Consider the following 24,804-nt stretch of genomic DNA (forward strand, 5'->3'; position numbering starts at 1 on the left):
ATTATGTCTTGTCGTGTCCGGGTGGACTGGGGTACTGGTGATGAGGATTCTGTCGTAGCTCGCCGCAAGGCCCGTCTTTCGATATATAGATATAGTTTAGTACAGTACCCGCCCGTCTTCGTCACGTCACGTCACTGCACCACCATCTCCAAGATCTCCAGCACCTGGCTCTTCTCCTTCAAGGGCACGGGGTTCGTCTGGCACCACCGATCGTGCAGACTATTCTCGGCCAGGCTGTCCAGCTTATCCCGGCCGACGCCAACCTCCCGGAGGGAGCGGGGCATGCCCAGCTCGCGGATGACCGCATCCAGCACATCGCCCAGGTCCACCTGGTCCAGATCCTCCTTCCCCTGGCGGCGCAAGACATCCACCACCTCGGCCCGCTTGACGAGGAACTGTTTCAGCTTCTCCTGCCGGTCCCGATTCGCCCCGTGCGCCGCATTATACTTGCAGACGGCGGGCAGCAGGATACAGGAGGTTTCGCCATGACCGACGCCGAGGGGACCTAACTAGAAGACGTTCGGGGGGGAACACACATCGCCCCTGGCGTTAGCTTTTCCGTCTAGGTCTCCTTGCGCCCAATTACATCCAATGTTCTACCAATCCACCCGATCGACCACAACCAAATCTCAGGGTATAAGGAGGGGGAGGAGTGCAGCAAGCAAGCAGGACCGGTTGAGGTTCTGTGTTTATGTTTACGTCTAGGGTAGAAGAACATCACACAACATACCTGGTGGCCGATGCCATGACTCGCCCCCAGCTGCAGCGCGCCCTGCTCGGCCGTCACGGCCGCCATGGCATCCACCGAGCCGAGCTGGCAGTTCAGGCGCGCGGCGACGTCCGCGGGGTCGCGGGCCGTGCGGATCAGCCCGGGCACCAGCAGGCCCAGCGCGTGCAGGGAGAGCTGGTCCGTCTCGGTGGTGGTGGTGCCCCGCGCGGCGCAGTACGTCTCGACGCCGTGGTCGACGGCGCGCACCCCCGTCGACAGCCAGACGCGCGCCGGCGTCGTCGTCGTCAGCCCCGGGTCCAGGATCACCAGCCCCGGGCCCCGGATCGGGGACTGGAAGCTGTGCTTGCGGCGCGTCGTGTCGTGCGTCGCGCCCGCGAACGAGCTGTATTCCCCGGCGGATAGGGAGGTCGGGATCGAGATGATTGGGATCGAGGGCGGGTGGAGGTCGGCGGATTGGGAGGGTCCCGTTGGCAGGGCGGCGAGGGCCGTCATTGTGGTTGCGTTGTTGGCGAGGGCCTTTTTTGTTGCTGGTCAGTTAGGTATTGAGTTGTGGTGGTGGTGGTGGTGAGTTCAATGTGTATGTATATGGTGGGTGGATGGGGCTCGGCTGGCTAGATCATAGTATACTGTACATATAGATAGGACCGGACAGCCAGTTTGTCCTGTCTGTACATTATGTGTATTCTCCTCTGGGGATTGGAGGTTTTGTAGAGGGGTCAGGCTAGTATGGAGAACGATCGGGAGACTCACCAACGCAACCACTTTGGCTGCATCTGTCAGGCTGCCAGCCCCCAGAGTGATCAAGCAATCGGCCTCGACTTCTCTCGCGGCGTTCGCAACCTCCAAGACCTCGGACCACAGCGTGTGGCTCTGCATGCCAATCCGTTTCCCAACTACTTTCTTCTCGCCGATTGCGGCGACCAGTCGGTCCAGCGCATTGGTGTTGCGGGCTAGGGATCCGGAGCAGATGATGTAGACTCGGGAGGCGTGGAAAAGGTCGTCAACGTGCAGGGCGGCGGCGGCGGGGAAGGGAATCCCGTAGGAGAGCAACGGCCGCGGGCGGTCGACGAAGGCGGGGCGGAGGGTTTCTGTCATGTTTGTTAGTGGTAGTATAGCAAGGAGTATGGAGTACGAAGAAGAATTGGGGAGATGTTGAAGGGCAGGGGAATTATTTACTGGACTTACATACTCGTAGTATGAGCAAGCATGTGGAAGTGGGGCTGACATCAACAACAAGAAGAGCAAGAGCGGGGTGGAGCGGAAATGATGTAATCAGCACAGTATAAGTTAAGATAACTACGAAGTTAAACTTCAAACTACTCACACATCGGCCAGGAACCATAGAAACATTGTTGAACTCATCGTCAGTACGCCAAACACCTCAGGTCAAAAGTCCACCACCCGTTCCTTCTCGCACATTAAGTCAATCAGTAGTCAAGTGAGCCCCTGCCCCGCCATTAGTTAAGAACTACACATAAAGAATAGCAACAGCGTAAACAGCAACAACGACAAATTAATCAGTACAACACTATCTCCATCTCCATCTCATGCAGACTTCTCCTCATCGGTCACAGCTGCCCGCAATTCCCACACAATATCATAGCATTCCGCCAACAAAGCATTCACACTGCCCTGTCCTTCGGGGATATCGGTTCCCACGTAGAATTTGCCGTCCACCCGCATGTTGTCAATCGAGTTCAACTGTCACATCGGTCAGCTTGAACAGTACCAGCCACATCGGGAAATACACGCCTTCATGCTGTAGGGGTAAAGCTCGCGCGAGTTAGACACGCCCCCGGACTCCTGCACCTCCAGCAGGCATTTGCGCAGCGTCTGTAGCTGATTGTACACCGGCAGCAAAGCCTCCGAAACTGGTTCGGATGAGATCAACAGGGAATAGATGTATCCGTAGCTTCGTCGGATCAGATAGAGCAAAGTCTGTAACCACCCACCAGTCAGCGCACGTCACATATCCTCGTCTCACAGCACACCTACCCTCTGCGCATGGACATCCGCTACGTTCCCCTCATTGTCGACGAAATTCCCATTGACCCGTGCTTCATCGATGCGATCGAGTTTCCGCTGGTAGCCGAAGAGATCCGTCTCGCGGAGAGACCACGCTTGTGTGACGGAAAGCCGATCCAGCTGGTTTTTGATATCGATCAACCGGTCGTATTGGTCTTGGAAGCGCTCATCAATCTTGCCTTCCCTACGATAGAGTCAGCGACTGGCTTTTCGGACATGCAAGTGAGTAGCGTCAACATACCGTTCCAGAACAATCTCCGTCCAACGCCAGCACCGTTCCAGTAGTGTCTTGGTCGCGTCCTGGGCCCCAGGCAGAGGTACACCGTCTGCATCAACAAACTGTCCGTCCTTCATGCTCGCTTGGACTTTCTTCAACTGCTCGCGCAGGTTGTTGACCTCCGAAGCCGAGAACTGGGTGGTCAGGTTAGCGGGCTTCTGCGACACCCCTGAGAAGTCCTACCTTCGACCGAGTGTTGACGGCGGAGGTTGACCGCAGAACCGACACCAGCGTCTCATGGATTGATGCCAAGCCCGGACTCAGTTTGGCGAGTCCACTCTGTAGCTTCTCGAGCTGCAATTGGCACTTCTCCAGGCGACTTTCCAGGAGCGTAATCAGGGCAGGCGAGTACGCATCGCGACAGCGCTCGAGGGTCTCATTCGTGTTGGCGAGAGTCTTGGTGATCGAGCTCAGGTCTTTCGCGCTGTAGAAGCCGGCTTCTTCGAGGTGGTCGAGGAGTCGCTAAAGTAGGGGGAGGTGTTAGACCGGTGGCCGGGAAACGAACCACAAACCAGCACAACCACATACCTGCACCGTGGTCGCAAGAGAGTATCTGCACGCGCGATAAGAGTCAGATGACGGCGGACAGGGCAGTTGGGCGATCAATCAATGGAGAAACCTACAGCGCCGGAGCTTCATTGTTTCTCCCCACCGTCAAGAACAGCAAGGAGATCAACTGGAAACAATCGTCGAGGACATAATCCACTAGATCCGAGCCAGAAAAGGAGAAAGGTCAGCGACACCATCGCACATCGAATCTTCATGCACAGGCCCACTCAGTGCTAACGTCGGTTATGTGTCAGCCGGCGGTCTTCCTCCTTCCGAACGGCATTGAGCTTCTCCACCTCGGCAATGACCTCTTCGTACATCGGGAGCACGTCGCGGGATTTGATGTAGGTGGACTTGTCTTGTTTGAGGAGGAGGAGCGCATCGCGGGTGCGCAGGAGGCGCTCGAGGATGGGTTGCTCCTTGGGATTTAGCGGAGCGGGGACCGCGGGGGAGTCCATGATGTGCGAAGGTGTAGATCAAAGGTGGGGGAGGGAAAGGGAAGGAGATGAGGTGTCTGTATGAAATCAAATGCGCCGAGAGAGTGTGAGAACCAGGGGCGCGATCAAGGCAAATTCAGCTTTGGTCTGGAATAAAGACCCGGGCAGCATCAGATGAGGTGATGAACGGGAGTAAGTACAGTACAGTAACATAAGTTAAGTAAGTAGATTAGATGATGATGGCATCGCCGAGCGGCATGTCCTTATCGGGACTAGAGTGGAAGTCACGGGTGCTCGGGGGGAGGAGGGAGGAGGAAGGCACTAAACCCCAATGGGAACAGCCCTAAGCGAGGGCTTTGACGCGGCGGAAACACACAACTTCCACTTCCGTAGTGGGTGAAGCGTTAGTCACTCACAGTCCGACTCCCCTTCTCGACCAGGCCAGTTACAAAAAAGTCCCCTTCGTCCTTTTTTCCTCTTCCCCTAATCCCCATCCCTCTCGAGACTCCAGTCCAGTCCAACCTCCCGTCGACCATCATGTCTACTGCTGAGCTCGCTTGCTCCTACGCGGCCCTCATCCTCGCCGATGACGGCGTCGAGGTCACCGTACGTATCCCCCATTGTCCTTGATTGACAGTTGAACTTGGTTATGATTGTGCTGGGTATCTATCTGGACGGACCCTCCCCCTTGGTCGCATGGAAACGGTGCTGGGAAAATTGGAAAGGCGACAAGCCGAAGGACGAGGTCGCGGAGAAGTCAAGAGAAGGAAAAATTGAAGGTTGTCGACACAGCGATGGGAAATTTTCACACAATCTTCACATACACACACAAAACTGCGACACGGCTCAAAACTCGACTGGGGAAGGGGAGGGAAATCCGGACATCTCGCGCATGATTTTTTTCCAAGGAACAGGGGAACAATCAAAGCTGACCAGGCCTTATTTTTATTTACACAGGCCGACAAGCTCCAGACCCTCATCTCTGCCGCCAAGGTTCCCGAGATCGAGCCCATCTGGACTTCCATCTTCGCCAAGGTAAATACACCTAATTGATCCGTGCATTCCTCTTTCTACAATCACTGCCGCAACCTACGCAATTTCTCCTCCACCAATCGCCACGACCTCGATCGAAACATCTCTATATCAGAATCAGACACTCACCACTGGTTTTATTATCTACAGGCTCTCGAGGGCAAGGACATCAAGGATCTCCTGACCAACGTTGGCTCCGGTGGTCCCGCTGCTGCCGCCCCCGCTGCTGCTGCCGGTGGCGCCGCTGCCCCCGCCGAGGCTGCTGAGGAGAAGGAGGAGGGTATGTTCTCCATCGTCCACCACCCGATCCGCACTTGTGCTAGGAGCCGCTGGCTAATACATCCCCCACAGAGAAGGAGGAGTCCGACGAGGACATGGGCTTCGGTCTCTTCGACTAAATGTCCTAAATCCTTTGTTCCTTGGATCTGGATTCCCCATGATTTCCTTTTTGCTTCCTCGTTTCCTATCTTCTTCTCTCTCCCTCGCGCCCCCCCGCATCTCCTGTACCTAACACTACTCGACCACACGAAGATCAAAATGGGAAAATTAAAAGAACGAATCAAACGGACACTGGCGATCCGGTGGGACTGGGCGCTCCGGCTTGCATGATGGGCTTTCGACGTGACAAGAGAGGTACTGGGCCCGGATGACGCTAGGATTCCGGGCCCCCCGTTGGGATCTAGTCAAAAACAGTTCGGTGTACGGAGGGCTGATTCCGTACTCGGTTTTTGATTTCTATGTCGTGTTATGCTTGTTGCTAGCTACGTTTCGAGCTTAGGTGCCCAGCTCTCCTGCAATGTCTGTCATGCGACCATGAGCAAAACCTTCGTCCCCGGATTGTATTGGTAGATTGTAATAAACCCATCTTTAGAGTCTGTAGATCAGAAGTCTAGACGCCACTAGCGCTACGCCTCCATACCGAAATGGAACATGCATGTGTTAGTCCCACGCATTATCCCCTGCTTGTAATGGTCATAAGTTACAGGATGTCTGTGAGATGAATATACAAGTTGAAGCAGTCGCAAGGAAAGACAAGCAAAAACTTTTCAGAAGCATCAACCGCCCCAGCGCAACACCCGCCCAATACAGAATAAAAGCACAACAACCCCAACCTGCCAGCTCAGAGAATAAGACACGCTAAACCACCCGCATGGTTTTAATCAAGCAAAATCAGATGTACAAGAAAACATTATAGCGTATCCTCAGGGTCATGGACAGCATATAGCCGAAATTGGATGAATATCGTCACATCCTCGATCATTGTGCCCAGGGAGCCAATCAGCCATGGCACGTTGGTGATGATATAGTTCCGCTCCGTAGAGTGGCAGAGGATCTGTAGATGCCAACAGTCAGCCCATTGGCTCTGAGAATACTGTCCAGACTGGGACTTACCCCAGCGCCATAAGTCAGATTTCCCATGAGGGAAAGAATGAAGAATAGAAGTGAGAGTCCTGAATGTATGAAGTGTCAGCAAATCCGGACCCGGCCTCCGGCGGGGCGACACATGGTGACACATACCCTCGCATGACTTTTCGCAATAGTTCTTATAGATCTGCGGCAGACGCGCACTGTTGTTTGTTTGTTAGCAACCAAGTTTCCCCTCGCAGCGATAGAAAAAAGCCCCAACCGCCAACGCCATGAGTTTGCTGAATGCATATGAACTTACCCCAGGTAGCAAAGCGCGCTAATATATCCAAGCACCATCGCGCCCGGTGCCATGTCCACTCCACCATCGACCTCCTTGGGGGCCGGCTTCCAGACGCCCGTCTGCCAGGCCATGGTCCAGCCCGCCATGCCGATGACGCAGATGGCCAGCACGCTGCTGAAGTTCTTGACCCACGCCTTGCGACCGACGTCATTCTCCTCGACAATCTTCGCGAGGGTGTCTTCCGGCCCCGACGCAATGCCTTGCACATAACCCTCCGCCCGGCGCGCAGCCGGACGATGGTGCTCGACCGCGTCGCTGAACCGTCGGCCCAGCAGGGGCGTGACCGTGTCCGGGGTTTCCACGGAGGAACGTCTCCGACGATGGCGCGCCGCGGCTTGGCGCGAGTTGCGGGCCTTATAGTACAGACATTGGCTGATGAGGACGCCGTCCGCGATGCAGAAGTAGACGGCAATGGCGACAATGACGGGGACTAGGCCAGCCCAGGCGCCGCCGATGAGGTTGGTGATGTCGCCGACGAACCAGACGAAGAGGAAGAGGAGGGAGATGGCTTCGGCGTTACCGTTGCGGTAATTCTCGATGAGCTGAGGAACCTATTGCACATTCTCCAATCAGCATCTCTTGCTTCACGCAGATACACCCAGTCCGGTGGGTACAGGGTCATTCATACAAGAAGGAAAATCCAGCAGGTGAGCGAAATGGAGCCAAGCAGTCCCGACGCTGCTTCGCGCGACGTCAAAGATGCGGATTCGGCCATGGGGACGATGCCGTCGCCTGACAACGGTATCGCCATGTCGAGGGCCTGAGGTCGTGTGAGAGGGGAAAGGGGGGCCGACTTGGGTCAAATCGCAGGCAGTCAATCTGTGAACGGTGAGAGAGAGAGATAAGGGATCGGGTCGTCGGAGAGAATTGCGGTGACAGCGGCTACGATAGGGTTCCTCGGTGGTCAGAGCGCATGAAGTGCGAGGGCAAAGAATGAGACCGCACAGTCGGAATTTCCACTGAAGGGATTGAAGAGTTTGAAAGGTAGGTGGTCAGGTACTGGTGAGAAAGGGAAAGGGAAAGGGAGAGAGGAACAAAAGAACATGCAGAAGAACCTAGCGAAGGACGCAGCTAAATTAGTACGTCGAGTCTTTTTCCTTCCTTTCATTGACTGATTGACTCACGGGATCGATCGATGACGGATGGGCGGCCAGTTGTCTGACTAAGCCCGCGCTCCGCATGTCATCATCTTCGGCTGTTTTCCCACTCGTCCTGCTTCTTATCTATAACTAGTACTACTGCAAGTGCATCCGGTTTATTCGCGACGATGTCGTTGAGCGTCCACGGTGGCTTGTCTTATCCTGCGCCTTGCTTACGGTGAGACAAGGTGGGCATTCTATACACTAATCGTCTAATGATAGGCTCACAGGCAAGGGTCCAATCCTGTTCGACTTGCCATCAATATATTTTTTGGGTGATATAGATCTACATACATCATGGCTTGATGTCTATCTGCTTCACCCTCTGGCCTGATTCCCTGATTCGTAAATACTAGTCATGATAGCTCTACACATAAATTCAAGTAGCCCTCAGGGTATCAAACGTCCTCCTCGTCATCGTACCGAAGCAGCTGCAATTCATCCTCCAGCATGACAGCCGTCAGCTCACCCATCGCCTCGCGAATAGGGCCTGCCAATAAGGTATCGCGTGCCGACTCGGGCTGAACAGAGTCCAACCCATCCACATACTCAGTCAGAGGGGAATAGTCCACGACGTCCCCCCAGTTCCCCCGGTCCACACCGTACTGCTGAAGGAACGCCTGAAGCGCATGCATGCCGTCGCCCAGGAGCCATTGCTCCAGGAGTGGTTGCTGGTCCGCACTGGGTGGCCCACGTGCATTGGTCGTCTCGCCGCCGCCGCTCGATGCGTCCTCGTCCCCGATTGTCTCGTCGCCCGCGTCGCTATCACGGTTGAACCCGGGGAATTGGATCCCACCGTTGTTGAGCTGGTCGAGAAGATCCCGAAGCCACTGCGGTCGGTTCGCAGCCGGAGTTTGTGCCAGGTAAGAGGGAGCAGGATCGGACTGTTGGCGATGAGCCTCCGACTCATGCGGGGGAAGAGGGTCAGACGCCGAAATCCTGCCAGAGATGAATCGCCCCGGAAGGAAGGTCGTGACCTTTGGGATATCAGAAAGCACGACGTGGCGCGCAATGTCCAGCGTGATTGCCGGCGGTTCGACCGGCTCCTCTTCATCCGACAGAGTGTCAGCCACTTCCACGATCAAGGAGACCGCTTCCGGCGTGTTCCACAGATCCTTGGCCCGAGAGATGTAAAGCTCGGTGAGCAATTCGTGGGCGGTGGTAGGAGGCATCTTGCCCCAGATGCGCTTGGGCATGGGCTGGATGTCCAATTCCTGCGCGAGCTTGCAGAATACCCACGGGTAGCGGGACATGGCTCGGCGGAGCTGTTCGCGGCACTCCTTCGGCTTGTTCAGTCGCAGGTATGCCAGGGCGAGCGAGCACTGGATGTTGGGAAGAGTCTCCCACTCCTTGCTCAGCCGGGTCTGTGTGCATAGCTCGACAAAGTGGGAGTATTCTCGACCACGAAGGGCCAAGTGATCGATCAACAGGCGCATGCAGTACGGATCACTCTCATTGAGGCTCAGAAGCAACTTCGCCCACTCATACGCCGTCCGCCACGTTCCCTTCATCCCCAAATTCGCAATATACCGCCACCCGACGAGCCAGAGTTCACGGTTGGCCTCCTGCACGAACTCCAGCTTCGCCCGTCCCTGCTTCAGCAGGTTGCCGAATGAGGAATGGGCCGAGCGCCCGATGTTGAAGAGCGCTCGCTCGAGCAGATCCGCGGAGACGGCGTGATCACCCTGATGCTTCGCGATCTCGGACACCTGGAGCAGAGTGGAGATGTGGTAGGGGTTGTATTGGAGGAGGTGAATCATGCGCTGGGGATCCATCGACTCCACGCAGATCTCAAACTGCCTCTGCACATCGGTGTACGCCGCATTGTGGAGGATCTTGTAGAGTGTATTGCCGTCCGCGCGTTTCTCGACCAGCTCCATGCCCAGCCCTCCGCTGGGCGCCCGGGGCCATTCATCCTTGCCTTGCATGAGGACATTGCGCCGCAGCGTCACGCCCGCCAGACTCTGGCCCCTGCTAGCAGGGCTATACCGGCCCGTCAAGGCCTGTCCCAAGTCCAGCGTCTCCGGTCCGCGTTCCCTCCGACGCCCGCCCGACCCAGTAGCGTCCTGATCGAAATTCTCCAGCACCACATTCCCAAACAACTTGCGCATCTCGTTCGTCGCATTGAGGTTCCGTGGATCGATCCCCAGTAGATCCTCTGGTGTTTTCGCAAACGAAGTATCACGTCCCGCTGTGGGGTGTTCGGGGTCAACCGCTAGTGCCTTGAGCGCGCGATCGATCTCGTCCTCGCCTGTCGTGACCGCGGCTGGTTTCCCTGCTTTGGCGGTCGTGGTGGTGGAGGCGTTGGCGGCGGCGGCGGTCGCCTTCCTTTTCTTGTTCTTGTTCTTCTTCTTATTCCTCTTCCCTGAGCCTGCGGGTTTCACGGTCCTGGGGGCTTCTCTTTCCTCTTGCTCTTCTTCTTCGTCTTCTTCCCCATCCGCCTTCGCTTCTTGCGCGGGCCGAGTCACCGGCTCAGGCACCTCAACTTCTTTCTCGGACTGTTCGTCGGCGTCGTTGTGGTCATCTTCATCGTCTTCCTCCTCGTCACCGTCACCAAAGGAGTTCAGAAGGTCGAAGGCGTTGAGTTTCGGTTTTGCGGGTCGCGAAACCAGCTCATCGTCACTGGAGCTATCATTCGCCTGCTCGGCTTGTATTTGTTGTTCGCGCTGCTTCTGCAGCTTGCGGATGGCACGAGAGGACATTCGAAGGAGTGTGGGACTGATTCTCGTGGGACAAGAAGGCAAGGGGAGATAGAGCTAATTGGTACTGGAGGAGGGGTTTGTGGTGTACGAAAAAGGAAGCAGGATAATTAATTCCGCGGGGCATGACGACACAGCCGAGAGGGGCTTGGCGGCGGATCTTTTGTTGCCAGCGACTCCGTATACTTACTTAACTCAACTCCCTTTTCGTGATAGGCCTACATACGGTATGTGCTCATACTCTCTTAGATGGACGAAAGATATATTTATATCATTTCACTATTTGCACTGAGGAGATATAAGCGCCATTGAGGTATGTATGCTTACAGAGCAGATCTCATATGGCCTAAGCGAACAGCAGGTGGTATGAAGATGCAACCATTATTGAGCCGCCACTTTGCTCTACCCCAGTCAGGCAGCACGCATCGCCAGCTTCATACAGGAAGCAAGTAACCTGACAACGAACTATCTGCTATCTGTCACCCTTAGTTTCCTTTCAAGTGCACCAACTTCTCAACCTCTTTGATCCACTTCAGAGAAAACTCCTCCTCGGTGAACCTAAGCGCAGACTCGCGCGCTCTCAGCCGCATCGCAACCTTCTCCTCTTCCGGGAGAGCCAAGGCGGCCTCAAACGCAGCGGCAAACTCGTCCTCCGTATTCGCCCGGAAACCCGTCGCGCCGTCGCCAAGGTCAACCACGATATCCTCACGAGGGCCGCCGGAGTCATGGACCACACTAATCAACCCCGCGGCCTGATACTCCACAACGCAAATGCCGAAGTGTTCGTTCCACATGGTATTGACACCGACGGAGGCGGATGCGAGATGCTCAAGAATGGTAGGCCAGCTGGCGTCGCAGAGAAATGTCGTGTTGTCGCGAATGCGCAGTTCGTGGGCGAGCAAGCGAAGGTTGTAGATATGAGTCTCATCAGGGGAGGCGTGGCGGACGGAGCCTATGAGAATAAGCTTAGGCTCCTTTCCAGACTCCGAAGAGACCTTGTTGCGGTAATTTTGGAGGAAGCGGGCGAAGGAGCGCAGAAGCAGAGGATGGTTCTTCTCCGGTCGGAACTGAGCGATGTAAAGAATCACGGGCTCCCGGGATTTCTCCGTTGCGGCATCGACGTGGATAGTGGATTCGAGTTCAGACACCGCGGTGGGCGGGAAAATGACAGTTGGTTCGTCGAAAGTGTTGGTCTTTCGGGAAGGACCCCAGAGGCTGCGGACATGGGCAGACGTCCAGGAGGAATTGCACATGACGACGTCAACGTGGCCGCCAACCCAGCCGTAGAGTTCGGCGAAAAGAATCCAGTACCTGCGCTTAACCTGGCCCCTGAGACCCTTTCCAGCGCCGGCGTTGATACCCTTGGTGCCAGTCTGGTCATCCAGAGAGCTAAGCATGTCGGTGGAGATGGTGGGGTAATGCACGTAGGCGCCAGTCGGGACGGAAGGAAAGAGTAGCTTGCTAAAGGCCAAGGTGAAGGCGTATCCCATGGTATCGACGAAGACATCCGGGACGAGTAGATTGAAAGCGTCGTAGGCAACAACTAGAGAGCCCAGGGACTGGCCCAGTAGAGTCATGTAGGGATACATGCTGCTAACCACGTATTTGCGGGTGGTCAGGTAAAGCAGCACGACCGTGGGGGCATGTAGGTGTATATTGAACCGGTTCTGATATGTTAAATTCCATGCAGTGCAGAGACAGAGACGAGACCCGACTTACTGCCACCCGTTCCAGCATGGCTGTCTTGTTGACCTCGTGATCGCCCGTGTAGATGGCGCAAATGGCCTTGGGCCAGCGCTTCTGGGTCGCTCTCACGGCTTCCCAGAGGACACGTTCGCCTCCACCTCCGGCGTTGCTACACGATGTTAGTTTATGAGAAGCATATTTTGGAGGGAGGATTCATACCAGAACGGGTGGAAGAACCCGATGATTCCATTCCAGTCATCGCTGGTACTGGTGCCAGCTGTTCCGGAACTGGCACTAGAAGAGGTATCGACCTTTTCCCAATCCTCATCGTCTGTGGATGCTGGTTTGGTAGATTTCTTTCTGGCGACCTCCTCCTCCTCGGCGCGGACGCGCGAAACGATGTACTCGCGACGAGACCTGGTTCGTTTCTGCACGGCCCATCCCACAGCACGGAGCACCAGGCGGAGAACGGCCAGGGGTAGCTGAGGCAAGAGAACGCAGGTGGCGAGGAGGGCGAGAAGGGTGATGAAGGACTTGAGTATGAGTAGCATCATGGTTCAGTGAGGGACGAACATGATAGAGGTAGAAAGGGATTGAAGGAAAGAGAGAAGGAAGTACTGTAAGTTGACAGCGTGGAGAAATACGTTAATAAGTTGCGAAGCAAGGTTAGTCTTGTTACGACTAAAAGGTGGATCTCAAGCAGTTCCCGCCGGCTGACGAGTCACAGGACCGATAAGATAGCTTCTGACCAGTTGGTCAGATGCTTATCGGCACGTGACTATGTCCGTCCTGTACAGTACTGTACTTACAGTCAACTCCGCGGCCATTTTCTACTCTTGAGTGGATCCATCCTATTTACAACTTCTCCAATCTTCTTCCCTCCCAGCATCCATTGTATGCTCCTCTTTCCCTTGTACATATTGCCCTTCTCTCCCTCCCCTGATATACAAACGTCAATCAACGAATCAAACCCAATTGACCTTCCATCCAACCGCAACCATGTACCACCGCGTGCGCCTAGCCCGGCCAACCCTCCTCCGCCGCGCAACAACGACAACGACAAGAGCACCACCATCCCGGCTTCAAACACGACACTTCCACCCCACACGACCGGCCCCCTTCCTCGCCGAGATCATGGACTCCTCATGGCTGGTCCATGGCGTCCACAACCTCTCCGGGCTCCCGTGGGCCTACTCGATCCCGCTCACCGCGTTCATCGTGCGAAGCTGCATCGCCCTCCCCATCCAAATCTACACCAAGCTGCAAGGGCGCCGCGAAAGAGCCGCGCAGCCCCTCCTCGCCTGCTGGCAGAGCTACTACCGGTCGAGCATCGGCGCGAAGCGGGAGCAACAGCAACTCCAAGCCCTCCAAGAACCAGGCGGGGGGGGCCGGCGCCGCCGCCAACCGTCGGTGCGGACGCAGACGGCGGTCGCGGTCGCGCGCCAGCGCAAGGCCCTGTTCCGCCGGCTGGGGATCAGCCGGTACTGGAAGGGGATGTTCCTGCTGCCGATCCCGGCGTGGCTGTCGGTGATGGAGACGATCCGGGCGATGGCCGGGTGCGAGAGCGGGCTGCTGGCCTGGCTGCTCCGGCTGGTCGGGTCTTCCACGGCCACGCGCGTCCCCGTCGAGCCCACGCTCGCGGTCGAGGGCGCGCTCTGGTTCCCCGACCTCCTGGCCGGCGACGCCACGGGCGTGCTCCCCGCCGTGCTCACCGCGTCCATCCTCCTGAACATCCACGTCGGCTGGAAGGTGCCCCGCCTGGCGGAGCTGGCCGACCTGCCGCGCGCCCAGCTGCCCAAGCACCTGTTCCTCCGCGCCCTCCGCACGTTCGCCCAGCTCATGGCGCTGAACGTCGGGCTGTCGACGTACCTCTACGAGACCCCCGCGGCCTTGTTGCTGTACTGGGCCACGAGCAGCAACATCGCCACGCTGCAGAATCGGGCGCTGGATCGCGTGATGGGGCTGGATGATGCGGCGAAGAAGGAGCCGTCGATGGGGAGCAAGGGTATGCTGATGCTTTACCGGACCCCGGTCAGGCAGGTCGAGGAAACCCAGAAGCAGGCTGGTGTTGTGGGGTGAAGAAGGGGCTGTATAGCCTTGGAATACCAGACTTCTTTCACCTGGTTTTCACCCATCTTATCGGCAAGAGTCGTCTGCGCTTTTGAACCCTTGTATAGGGATGGAATACGCATTGCAGCTGGTGCGGAATAGCTCGACAGTGCTGATGGGTAACTTTCACTAATCTCCGACGAATTGGGTGTTACGAAGGCTGCTTGCTCACTTGAGCAAGGCGAACATATGATAGAAGCCGAATATGTGGCCCCCCCGAGAGGCCGAACGCCTTTTCTAATGTGTATCAATCCCATCTCACTCCGCTCAGTCATGGTGTCCGGAGTTTGGGCGGTGCAAGTGAAGCGTCAAGGGCTGCAATCCCTTTATTTTGCAAGAACTCGAAGGCAGACCAAAACTGCTAGGAGCCGCCCAGGATGACTATGCTCCTTGGTTGAATCATCCTCTGCACCATGTGCATAATACTACTTGGAAGATGCTCAATAGTGTGGGTCATACCTGGATTATGAATGCAACATTTTAAGAACTTCATAGCATATCGTTCCCTTTAAGATGCTAGCCTTTATGTGTGAAAATGCATATTGAAACAAACTTTATCATCCCAGGCCCGCGGGAAGTAATGCCAAATAGATTCTGCATAGCAGAATCAATTAGTTCACCTAAAGAGCATCCTTGCAGTATCCAGTGTGTGAACCGAACGGAGTTTAACAAGAATGAAGTAGAGTGATGGAGAATAAGCCAGGGTCTATCCCATCCTTCCACACGATGGCTCCGACTGACTGTCTGTATGGTTGGCAAGGAGGCTCGCGTCAAATCTCGTGAGTTGCGGTGGTGGCTGCTTGAATCACAATTTCGCTTTGGGGGTCTCCTCGGATGCACTAGCCTCCTGGTTCACAGTGATTGTCCGGGTATCAGGGCCCTCGCCGAAGAAGATGACCTCGACGGTGACGTCGTCGCTGGAATCAAGCGGGTTAACATCAAACACGTCGAAGACGCACGCAGGAGGTACTTACCGGTATCGCCGAGAATAGGGGCTCGGAAGCGTCAGTAGAGCACAAACCATGTCCTTGTCCTTTCCGCCCATGGCATTCCGCACAAGATGGGTTGCCGCGTTGTTATCTTCCACGGTGAATCGGCTGGCCGCACCAGAGATATCATACTGCTGCTGGCGGATAGGACGGCGCTGACCTTCTGTGCCGGCCTCGGCGGTCGCTTCGACAGGGAGCTGTTTGTTTTCAAATCCAAACCAACTGCGCAACCAGGCCTTGCCGCTACCGGACTGCTGCTGCTGCTGCTTGTCAACCCACTCCCCTACCAACCCAACAACTTCCTCGTTACTCAGCATCTCCCAGAGACCGTCCGTTGCGAGCACGAGAAAGTCACCCCGACTAGGTTCAACCTTGGTTGTAGTGATGATGGGCTCGGCGGTGACATACGGAGGAGTCTTCAGCAGCGGATGAGGCGTGCGGCCGAAGAATTGCCGCTTGATCTTGTCCTGTGTCTCCTTGCTCCACTTGTAGAAGGCGTCGCCAAAGGATCGGCTAGGCTCTAGTTGACCGAGGATCCGGCCGTTGCGGACAACATTGGGTTCTCCCGGGTGTTCCTGACGGAGACGTTGCATCTCAGATGGAGTGCCGCCGGTCTGATCTTCAGAGAGCGCTGTCGCAGACCACTTTCCATTCGGGCCCCGACGACCCAGAACAGCCCGCGAATCACCGGCCACGGCAACCTTCAGATCCTTTGATTGAGAGTCGTAGAAAGCCAGCAGAGCACAAGAGCCGGAAAGAGCGGGAGCCAGCATCTCAGCCGCAACACGGCGGGAATTCGACTTCAACACCTTGTGGACGCTTTCGTACACGATATCATTATCGAGGCGAACAAACCCCTGTTTGATGGCAGCATCCACCGCTTCAGATGACGGAGTAAGGATTGATGGGTCCGCAGCTGCAGCTTTGTAGGTGGAGTTCAACTCCCGAGCAACATATGAAATGAGGACATTGCGCAGCTTAGCGGAAGTAGTCCAGCCACTGCCGGGAACCGTGAGCGTTTGCTAATCTGAGACAAGGGAGGAGAACTCACGAGTGACCATCGAATACGCCCCAGAACATCCAATCACTGTTGGCGTGACCTTCTTGAGCTGCCGCCACCGACGACGGCACCTCAACAACCTTCTCGGCATGATCATCCTCGATAGGAGAGTTACTGGGGACCTGAACTATGTCGTAACGTACCACACCCTGACCGCGATTCACCAGGTATGACTCCTCGTTCTTCCGCAGTTTCTGGGTCGCTTGTTCCGGAGTCAACATCTCGAGGACCCGACGGTCGGAATCGTCCGTGTGCTTCGAGAGGGGTTGTTCTCCAGATAGGGTAGCGGTATAGAACTGGTCGTTATCCACCAGGAGGGCACGGCGGGTGGTTTCCACGGGATCTTCAGCGTGAGCGCCGGCTGTGGAGGAAATCGAGCGGATCTGCGAGGCGGATGTTGTTCCGTTCAAGGCTGTTGTCGGCTGGGTACCGGCATTTCCTTGATATGCATACCAGGCCCCTGAGGCCACGACCGTGGAAATTACTGCCAGTGAGAAATTCCGGAGATGCATCGAAGATTGTAACGTTGCAGGAAGAAAGGGGGGATATCTGCCCGCAGAGGAGAAGGAGGATGGACGGATACTGAAATTGGGACTGCTGGAGAAGGACACCGCGCACGGTTTCCTACCAGCAGCCTTCCATCCTACTGGCACGCGACGGGCGGTACGGAGAGCGTGTAGAGCCGCGCGACGCATTTGATTGACAAACTGAGCGAGAAAGTGTAGACTGTAAATTCCGGGCTTTCTCCCTGTGTGATTCAAGAAAATTCGGAGAAAGCGAGAAACTACTCAGTAAAAAGTCAATACGTACTTTGAGGGGAAGGGAGAAAGGTGAGAAATGCGGAGAGAGACAGCAGAATGAGGGAAGGGAGAGGCAATTGCGTCATGTGATAGTGACCGACCGCCCTCTTTAACACGTTATCACCACGTTATCACCACGTTATCAATCAGTAAGTTACAGTACAGTACCCAATGATCACCTTCACCTTACTGTCACTAAACCACACCACAATTCATTGATCAGCCACAGAAAGATTTGTGTCTAAAGGTAATATGAATCCAAAATGTAAGTATGCGGGTAAGAAGAAAAGGGATATCCCAAAGAAAAACAAAATCCCAAAGTAAGAAATAGGAAATCAATGAATCAAGCATGCCCTTCCTATCAAGGACTTTCTGATATATCTCGCGCACAAATCCAACTGGTGCAGTTCCTATGGGTATGAAAAGCCAACAAAATCCTTCGTGGTCACATATACTAAAAAAGAAGAGAAAGATTCAAAAGGGGCAGGAAGATGAAAGAAAGAAAGAAAGTTGAAGAAGGGAAGAAAAAGTCCCACCGGCCGTCACCAGGAATCCGTCTGCCTTAGGAGGATCGCCTAGCCAAGTCCCAACGCCGAATCTCTTCTATCGCAAATCGCAACCATGACAAAATTGGTCCCTAGCTATTCGGTAAGAGATGGATCGGGGCCAAGCACTAAAACAAAGGAGCAAAGAACAGGGCCAAAGGCGGAAGAAGGTTTCAAGAATGTCAAGCCCTGCAGATATCAGGTTTGCAGAGAAAGGACTCATGTCCTCCAATCGGTCTCCTGGTAACTGGTCTCACCCGGGTTGATCCCAAGCATATGTCCCTGGCTATTCATGTCATAGATGCCCGCGCCACCCGTATAGCCTCCGCCGATGCCAGACACTGTACTCAGTCCCGACTCGTCATCTTCAAACCCAAATTCGCCGCCGGAGCTTGCATCAAAACTGCTGCGACCCCCAATGTCGCTGGGATCATCCGCCGTAGCAGGGATCTGATCCCATTGTAAAGTCTGCAAGGCTGGGTATTGGGCCAGCAAAGCGGCGGGGAGAACGAAAGCCCCGGTGGGTTGACCGTCCATGCCGGGAACCATCAACGGCGGAGGCATCGGCTGGAGATGCTGCTGCTGCTGATCCATAGCTGAGCGCTCTCGGTCTTGAGATTCCTCATCCAACAGGGGCTTGATGCAAATCCGACCAGCCTCCGATCGAAAATGGCGACCGAGAGCATCGGCACGTGCGAAGCGACGGCCACAGCCCCATTGACCACCTCGAGACAGCTCGCCTCGACAGACAAACTTCTTTTCCCCGGAATGGAGTCCTTCGTGTCGCTTACGATCATGCTGTCGCGCAAAGGCCTTCCCACATACTGTGCAGACAAATGGTCTCTCATCCGTGTGTGTTCGCAGGTGGGACCGAAGGTTGTACGCTCTGGTGAAGCGTTTGGGACATAGATGGCATTGGAATGTTGCGGGGTGTTTTTGAACTCGCTTCGAGTCGTTGAGATTAGCACCGGGACGCTGAGGATCAGCGAGTCCTAGAATGTAATTCCGACTATCAATAGATGAGGTCGATAAGCGACGACCTGACCGCGACGGTGACGGTTCTCGAGAACTGGGGTTGCTTTGAGGTTGGCGCCCAACCGAATCGAAGGGTGACAACGACCGCGGTGATGACACATTGAACGGCTCCAGGCTTGCCGAGGTCGAAGAGGAGCGCGCGCGCGAGGCTGGGTGAGCATAAGGATCTGATTTACTGCGCATACGAGATCCTAACGGCAAGTCACGTTAGCAGCAAGCAAAATGGGCCGGGCGGAAACGCTTACGGATAGCAACTGGTGGGCTTAAAGAGTCCAAATCTGCAGCGGGCTTCGACTGAGGTTGGTTCGAATTTTGAAACGGGGGTGCGAATTCAACATTGATGGAAGGAGGCGCCATTTGGGACGCCTGTCCCATGTCTCCAAGGCTAGTGTTTCCCTGGGCTGACAGACTGTCCGTGTACATGTCGGTTGGGGGAGTCGGGTACTGCGAATTCAGCGCGGGCGCAGAGATATATGGAACGTTAGGAATCATGTCCGCCCCCTGCTGCGGCATCAACTGCGGTGAAATATAGGGACTGTGTGCCGGACTCAGTGCTGGTTGCGAATGCGGTTGCTGATGCTCCGAAAGTGTGAAAGATTCTATCCCCAACGCGTTCTCGTACAAACCGGGATCGTTTTGCGGCGCAAGGAGGGGAGAAGGGTTGTTATCAAAGCCATCAAAAGATTCATGCTGCGACATATATGGCGAGGGGGCGGCGGAAGAAACCTCTGACACCTCCGACGGAGCCCTGCGATGGCCCTGGAATGCAGAATTACCCATGACCGCCTGCCAGTCTTGATGCGAGTTGCCAGACATGTAGGCGGCAGTAGCGGGGTCCAAGGAAGTATGCCGGGAATGTTGCGGGGTATAGAAGGTTCCAGGGGTGGAAGTCGGAGGTGACATAGGGCCAGGGGATGAGTGCTGGTGATAGTCTTGTGGCGAGACCGGAGACAACTGCGGTGACGACGAGCGATGAGTAGAGGGGATCTGGCTGATCAGGTCGGCAGGATTGACTCCGTGGTTAGCGAGTTGAGACTGCCCGCGAGGATCAAGCATCAGCGGTGAGTCGTATTCGGGGGCGGCCGTGCTGTTGGGGCTGGGGTTCTGATAGAGGGCAAAGTCAAAGTCGGCTGGGTTGGAGTTCAGTAAGGTCGAGAAGTTCTCTTCTGAGGGCAGCTGTTGCAGCTGTTGCTGGCGCATGGACAAACCCGTCGACTGGTCTAGTTGATGCACTAAGCTGGGATTGAAGTGCTGAGGCAACTGCAGGGTTTGGGAGAAGTTCTGCGACGCCGGAGCCAGCGTTTGCGCGGAGAGATAGGCCGCGGGGTTGTAGCCGTAAGAATCAGGTTGTGAGACGTTGGTGAAGGCAGGAAATTGAGTGGTCGTCGCGACCGAAACATCTAAGGTCAAACCCGACGAGGGGTCATTATAAGGCTGTGGACTGTGAGCTGGACTTGGACTGCGATTGCGTCCGTTGGCAGAAGACTGCCCCGAATCGCGGAGCGTCTCTTGAGAAGCCATAATATGACGACGGGGAAATCCCAAAAATAGATCCCACGCGATGTAGGCTGCGGTGGGGAAAGACGAAAATAGATCAGGTCCGACTGGATGTCATCAGCAGGGAGATATGAACAAGGTAAGACGAGGCCCGGGGAGGTGGAAGGAGAAGAAAGTGTGTAGGGAGTACAGTAGAGGAGAGGAGGGGAGCAGACGAGTCAGATGCGGCGGGCGGAGAAAGGAGGGGAGGAGAGGTGGAAGACGGGCAGGAAGGGCGGGCGACAAGACAGGCTGGGAGAGAGGAGAGATGAGATTCAATCCACAGCCAGGCACAGTAATAGTGGTAGGGAGGTGCAAGGAAGAGGTTAAGGTCAAGGGGGTGCGATTCGAGCTGTCATTCGCGTGAAGTACGAAAGGCACCGTGGATCAGAGGGGTGGAAATGGCCGCAGCAGAGGGCAACTTCTGGAGGAGGGATAAGATAATAATAATAATGATAATAAGGAGGAGGGGAGCACGAAAGAGGAGACAGCGAGAAGATTCAGCCTCGTGGCGCAAGCATCAGCGGTCGGTCGGTCGGTCGGTCGGTCGATCGGGAGAGTTTCACATTCTCGGGCAGCAGGGGACGTGCAAGAAACAATCCAACCAAACCTCCCACTCTTTATACCTGTAGTTGCTATGGGACAGCAATCTGTAAAGGTATCGTGTTGATATAACCTGGAGAACCAGGGAAATTGCAGCTTGGAGCAAGGGAGCAGGAGAAGAAGGGAGAGAGAGAGAGAGAGAGAGGAAGTAAAAAGGAAGCAGTGAGCGCGTGTGTCCAGTGCAGCAACTACAAGACAAAACAGCCTGGATGCCTGACTGGGCGGCAGGCACGTGCTAGAAATGTAGGTAGTGTACTGTACCTTACAATACACAATCAAACGGCGTGACGCCGGCAAGGCAGATTTCCAAGAGCAGTAGTAGTTATTCAGTAATTACCCTAACCTAACTAACCTAATATTAAATATTGAATAAATAAGTTACTTCTTACAGATCCTATTATACCTCGCGATTCGACTAGTCAAGAAAAGACCTGTCATGGAAGTATTTCGTCAAACCGATGTGATCATGAATAATACATAAACCCCATGGGCGAGCCGCTATTGAAAGGAAGTAACGCTGCAACCGCCATGCCCAGAGTTTTTTGGGGGGGGGGGGGGGGGGGCTGATCCACTGCATACATAGCACAACAGACAAACAGATTATTTCAGCATCGTCTTCAACGTCAAGTACCCGTCCTTTGTGATGGAGGTGCAACTAGCCGATTGACTGATTCTCCCCTCAAGAAGAGAGAAAGTAAAATCCCCCGTCCCCATGCAATGTACGATATGTAGTATCATTCTTCTTCTCAGGCATCGAAGGAGAACGATACTCCGACCCCTCCTATGTAGCCTACTAGTAGCCTACCTTAACCCTCACTGTCCCCCCCCCTCCCAAATTAAACCAGGGCCTTCGTATTCCTCCTATCCAACTGTGCGACAAAACAAAAGGTCCCCACCCAATCAGTGATAATCTTGTCTCGTTCTCCCGGGCCCTGCCCATCACTTACCAGAGACGGACGGTTCCAGCAACTCCGCCTCCTTCCAGGTCTACAGCGAACAGCTATGAGGTCCGGCGTCGCGCGCAGGAACCAAACCAGTCTTACATGCTCACTGTTCCCCTCAATCTAAGCCTTTCTAGAGTAACTACTACGGGGTATTGTACAGTCGTTACTGTCCTTATCCTGGTCAAGCTCCCCCTAGACATAGTTTAAACAAAAAATAGCTTTCGGATGAGAGGACAAAAGGTCCTTGGCTGAAGGTTCGATCGATGCCCCCGCGGACCAGAACCCGGAAATTGCCGCATGTCAAAATGGGCGGTAGACAAGCATTGATTCACGTTTGCACAGCCCCTCCTTCTCCACGCGAAAAGAGAGTGTGATAAAAAAAAAGATGAAAGAACTCATGGTTTGAAGATAATAAGTAAATTATCAAGGAGCAAGCTCTCTTTAACCAAGGATAGAGGTTCGACTCCCCGGTAAATGACTTATACCAAAGTCAGTGTGACCCTGGCTTAATGGATGTACATACTCCGACCCCGGCCCTAATCTACCAGGCGGTGAGTAGTTAGCACATGCCTGTCATTGTCGCTTGGAGACTTGGAGTAAACTAGCTACTACGTACTACTACCGCTACTAGCTGATGGAGCACTCAATCCCCACAATTTCCAGACGTATCAACATCCTGAATTATCCTAGTATCCTACAAAGTCAAGATCTAATCTTTCGCCCCTTTTCAGAGCTCTCCGAGAGTCTCAATGCTCTCGTACACTTCGTCCGTGGTGTAATTCACCATCAGGTTATCATCGCAGCTCGAACCCAATCCAGCATTGCCGATCCAGGCTGGCTCCCAATAGTACACTCCCAGACCATCAGTAGTGGCCTCCACTACGGCGGCCAACTTCTCGAGGAACTGTTGCTGGCCCGCGACCGAGAAGGGGATCGAGCTCAGATCTGAGGGGAAAGCGTACGCCGGGTTCGGGCACGAGACCGGCCAGTTCGTCTCCACAACCACCACCGGCTTGTCGTAGGTCGACTGCAGGTTCGCCAGACTAGTCTTCAGGGATGCCAAGGTTGCCGACGCGCTGTAGAACGGGTAGTATGAAACACCAAAGTAGTCGAAATCCGTGGACAGAAGCTCGCCCGTGGCCAGGACGGTCTCATAGAAGTAGTTCTGCTGATCCCAGCTCCAGCCGTCGTCCAGATGGATCATAATCTTGGGGGTGGTCGCCAGGTTGGAATCCTTCACTCCCCAAGCACCGGAGTGCAGCAGTGCGCCGATGTTTGAATAGCTGCTCGTTTCGCCAAGAGGCCAGAGAAGACCAGCACGAATCTCATTGCCGATCGAGATGATTTCGATATCAATGTCATTCTCCGCGAAAGTGTTGCATACTTCGAGTGTGTAGTTGTACAGCTGCCATTGCAAAGTGCCGAGGTCGGTCGTGGACCAGCCGGAAGGTGTTGTCTATTATCCCAAGCACGGTCAGCCTAGCCATCACTTTGACTGGATGGTTGCTACATGCAACCGACTCACCTGGTCGCTAGGATCCGCCCATGTATCACTCAGATGCAGGTCCAGGTAAATACTCATGCCAGCCGCCTTGACCCGCTTAGCCAGCTCCAGGTTGTAATCCAGATCGTAGGTGCCGTCGCTGGGGTTTACCCAGACACGCTGGCGAATGGAATTGATGCCAGCATCAGCGAGAATGGTCTCTAGGGCTTGGGTTTGGCCATTGAGATTCTTATAGCTATAGCCCTCATCTTCCAGCAGCAGGAGAGAAGAGATGTCTGCGCCGCGATAGGTGAGCGCGGCGTGGGTAAGAAGGGGCAGCGCAGCCAGCAGCAGAGAAGAGAACATGACGATTGAGCTGAGAGGAAGCTTTCGTCTGGCAGAGTACTTTCAGACAAGGACATGAGGAAAAAGGGCCCCCATGCGCCTTTTTATGGGCGTCGAGAGGACCAGAGGAGTGGGAGGGATGGGAAGATGGCAGCAGTCATGCGTGCCCTGCTCCATTGCCGACAGCCAGTCCGTGGACGGAGCATAAACCGTGCAGAACCAGGTCTGCACACCTTAGCGTGCACCAAACTCGACAGGTTTCTCCACGATTTAATTTATCCTAACCGAAGCATGACGCTGGGGTACAGTAGCTGGCGCTGCCAGACTCAAAAGGGATTCGAGGAAAGTCTGAGCGGCAGGGTCATTGGTGGAGGAATAGAATTGAGTGGCCGGTGGGGAATGACCGGTGGCACGCCGGTGGCCTCATTTCTGGCTTTGGCGGTAGCAGAACAATTAACTGAAGACGTAAGAGAAAGAAAAAGAACCCATTCTCGCTTAAGGAGGAGGCTTGCGTGACAGAAATTGGCAGTTGTCAGCTGCCAATTGAGAGGAATGAGAGGCATGAGCAGCCGAGCAATGGAGCAGTTCAACAGCTCCGGCCTCGGCCTGGATTACTTCCTTCGTCCTGTAGACGGCAGAACAACCGATCTACCGCTCTTGGCTTGTTTCACCCTCCGTTTCACTTGCAGCACGCCAGGGGCAGGGAGTGTCTATGGATGTGGATTTCAAACGAAGTATGTGAGAGACAGAGAGAGAGAAAGAGACAGAGAAGGCACTCGCGCAACATTGTATATTAGGTAGATCGACTCGCACCTGGTCATCAACATCATCATGTAAGTCTGTCATCTCAACATATCGCATTGCGTCTTGCGCGTCATAATCACTTGAAACTCCAACTCGGAAGTATAAGGACAGAAGATCATGATAGAAGGAAAACATCGAAAAACAATCAGGTGCAATGTTTATATCCTGATCCCACCTCCCAGAAATCAAGCATTAGATACAGGAATTCCCAGACCCCAGACCCAATGCAGCACGCAAACCGGAGATATACCTATAGAGGCAAATGAAGC

General features: G+C 54.8%; 10 protein-coding genes across 10 annotated transcripts; 2 read left to right on the forward strand and 8 right to left on the reverse strand.

Moving 5' to 3' along the window:
* Positions 1 to 42: 42 nt before the first annotated feature.
* BO86DRAFT_335559 (iron-containing alcohol dehydrogenase) lies at positions 43 to 1,904 on the reverse strand. The gene is made up of 3 exons (XM_025668879.1): positions 1,481 to 1,904; positions 731 to 1,246; positions 43 to 509 (listed from the first exon to the last, which is right to left on the reverse strand). The coding sequence occupies exons 1-3, from the start codon at positions 1,823 to 1,825 to the stop codon at positions 132 to 134; spliced, it is 1,239 nt and encodes a 412-aa protein (XP_025529221.1). The 5' UTR covers positions 1,826 to 1,904; the 3' UTR covers positions 43 to 131.
* Positions 1,905 to 2,051: 147 nt separating this feature from the next.
* Positions 2,052 to 4,039, reverse strand: BO86DRAFT_447102 (uncharacterized protein; the record flags this gene model as incomplete). Its single annotated transcript, XM_025676565.1, has 8 exons — positions 2,052 to 2,431; positions 2,483 to 2,668; positions 2,726 to 2,939; positions 2,997 to 3,166; positions 3,216 to 3,494; positions 3,561 to 3,585; positions 3,656 to 3,737; positions 3,820 to 4,039. 8 exons carry the CDS (start codon positions 4,037 to 4,039, stop codon positions 2,276 to 2,278), a joined length of 1,332 nt encoding a protein of 443 aa, XP_025529222.1. The 3' UTR covers positions 2,052 to 2,275.
* A 516-nt stretch (positions 4,040 to 4,555) lies between these two features.
* rpp1 (ribosomal protein P1) lies at positions 4,556 to 5,448 on the forward strand (the record flags this gene model as incomplete). Its single annotated transcript, XM_025675042.1, has 4 exons — positions 4,556 to 4,624; positions 4,976 to 5,053; positions 5,201 to 5,330; positions 5,402 to 5,448. The coding sequence occupies 4 exons, from the start codon at positions 4,556 to 4,558 to the stop codon at positions 5,446 to 5,448; spliced, it is 324 nt and encodes a 107-aa protein (XP_025529223.1).
* Positions 5,449 to 5,954: 506 nt separating this feature from the next.
* BO86DRAFT_358989 (PQ-loop repeat-containing protein) lies at positions 5,955 to 7,845 on the reverse strand. The gene is made up of 5 exons (XM_025669767.1): positions 7,387 to 7,845; positions 6,717 to 7,309; positions 6,569 to 6,618; positions 6,443 to 6,501; positions 5,955 to 6,383 (listed from the first exon to the last, which is right to left on the reverse strand). The coding sequence occupies exons 1-5, from the start codon at positions 7,507 to 7,509 to the stop codon at positions 6,240 to 6,242; spliced, it is 969 nt and encodes a 322-aa protein (XP_025529224.1). The 5' UTR covers positions 7,510 to 7,845; the 3' UTR covers positions 5,955 to 6,239.
* Positions 7,846 to 8,154: 309 nt separating this feature from the next.
* Positions 8,155 to 10,668, reverse strand: BO86DRAFT_387930 (transcriptional repressor TCF25 family protein). The gene has a single exon (XM_025671724.1). It carries the CDS (start codon positions 10,597 to 10,599, stop codon positions 8,296 to 8,298), a length of 2,304 nt encoding a protein of 767 aa, XP_025529225.1. The 5' UTR covers positions 10,600 to 10,668; the 3' UTR covers positions 8,155 to 8,295.
* A 212-nt stretch (positions 10,669 to 10,880) lies between these two features.
* BO86DRAFT_358996 (alpha-1,2-mannosyltransferase ALG11) lies at positions 10,881 to 12,951 on the reverse strand. Its single transcript, XM_025669768.1, has 3 exons — positions 12,502 to 12,951; positions 12,316 to 12,451; positions 10,881 to 12,263 (listed from the first exon to the last, which is right to left on the reverse strand). Exons 1-3 carry the CDS (start codon positions 12,834 to 12,836, stop codon positions 11,082 to 11,084), a joined length of 1,653 nt encoding a protein of 550 aa, XP_025529226.1. The 5' UTR covers positions 12,837 to 12,951; the 3' UTR covers positions 10,881 to 11,081.
* A 179-nt stretch (positions 12,952 to 13,130) lies between these two features.
* BO86DRAFT_47019 (putative mitochondrial export translocase Oxa2) lies at positions 13,131 to 14,861 on the forward strand. Its single transcript, XM_025677409.1, has one exon. It carries the CDS (start codon positions 13,282 to 13,284, stop codon positions 14,359 to 14,361), a length of 1,080 nt encoding a protein of 359 aa, XP_025529227.1. The 5' UTR covers positions 13,131 to 13,281; the 3' UTR covers positions 14,362 to 14,861.
* Positions 14,862 to 14,863: 2 nt separating this feature from the next.
* On the reverse strand, positions 14,864 to 17,252 carry ptcF (type 2C protein phosphatase ptcF). Its single transcript, XM_025671725.1, has 3 exons — positions 16,432 to 17,252; positions 15,366 to 16,379; positions 14,864 to 15,308 (listed from the first exon to the last, which is right to left on the reverse strand). Exons 1-3 carry the CDS (start codon positions 17,133 to 17,135, stop codon positions 15,197 to 15,199), a joined length of 1,830 nt encoding a protein of 609 aa, XP_025529228.1. The 5' UTR covers positions 17,136 to 17,252; the 3' UTR covers positions 14,864 to 15,196.
* A 752-nt stretch (positions 17,253 to 18,004) lies between these two features.
* crzA (putative C2H2 transcription factor Crz1) lies at positions 18,005 to 20,341 on the reverse strand (the record flags this gene model as incomplete). The annotated part of the gene is made up of 2 exons (XM_025667806.1): positions 18,005 to 19,011; positions 19,066 to 20,341. 2 exons carry the CDS (start codon positions 20,339 to 20,341, stop codon positions 18,005 to 18,007), a joined length of 2,283 nt encoding a protein of 760 aa, XP_025529229.1.
* Positions 20,342 to 22,589: 2,248 nt separating this feature from the next.
* BO86DRAFT_47071 (arabinogalactan endo-1,4-beta-galactosidase) lies at positions 22,590 to 24,022 on the reverse strand. The gene is made up of 2 exons (XM_025677410.1): positions 23,429 to 24,022; positions 22,590 to 23,359 (listed from the first exon to the last, which is right to left on the reverse strand). Exons 1-2 carry the CDS (start codon positions 23,750 to 23,752, stop codon positions 22,631 to 22,633), a joined length of 1,053 nt encoding a protein of 350 aa, XP_025529230.1. The 5' UTR covers positions 23,753 to 24,022; the 3' UTR covers positions 22,590 to 22,630.
* Between the last annotated feature and the right edge of the window lie 782 nt (positions 24,023 to 24,804).

The sequence above is a fragment of the Aspergillus japonicus genome (genome assembly GCF_003184785.1).
Source record: "Aspergillus japonicus CBS 114.51 unplaced genomic scaffold BO86scaffold_14, whole genome shotgun sequence".
NCBI classification, from domain to species: Eukaryota; Fungi; Ascomycota; class Eurotiomycetes; order Eurotiales; family Aspergillaceae; genus Aspergillus; species Aspergillus japonicus.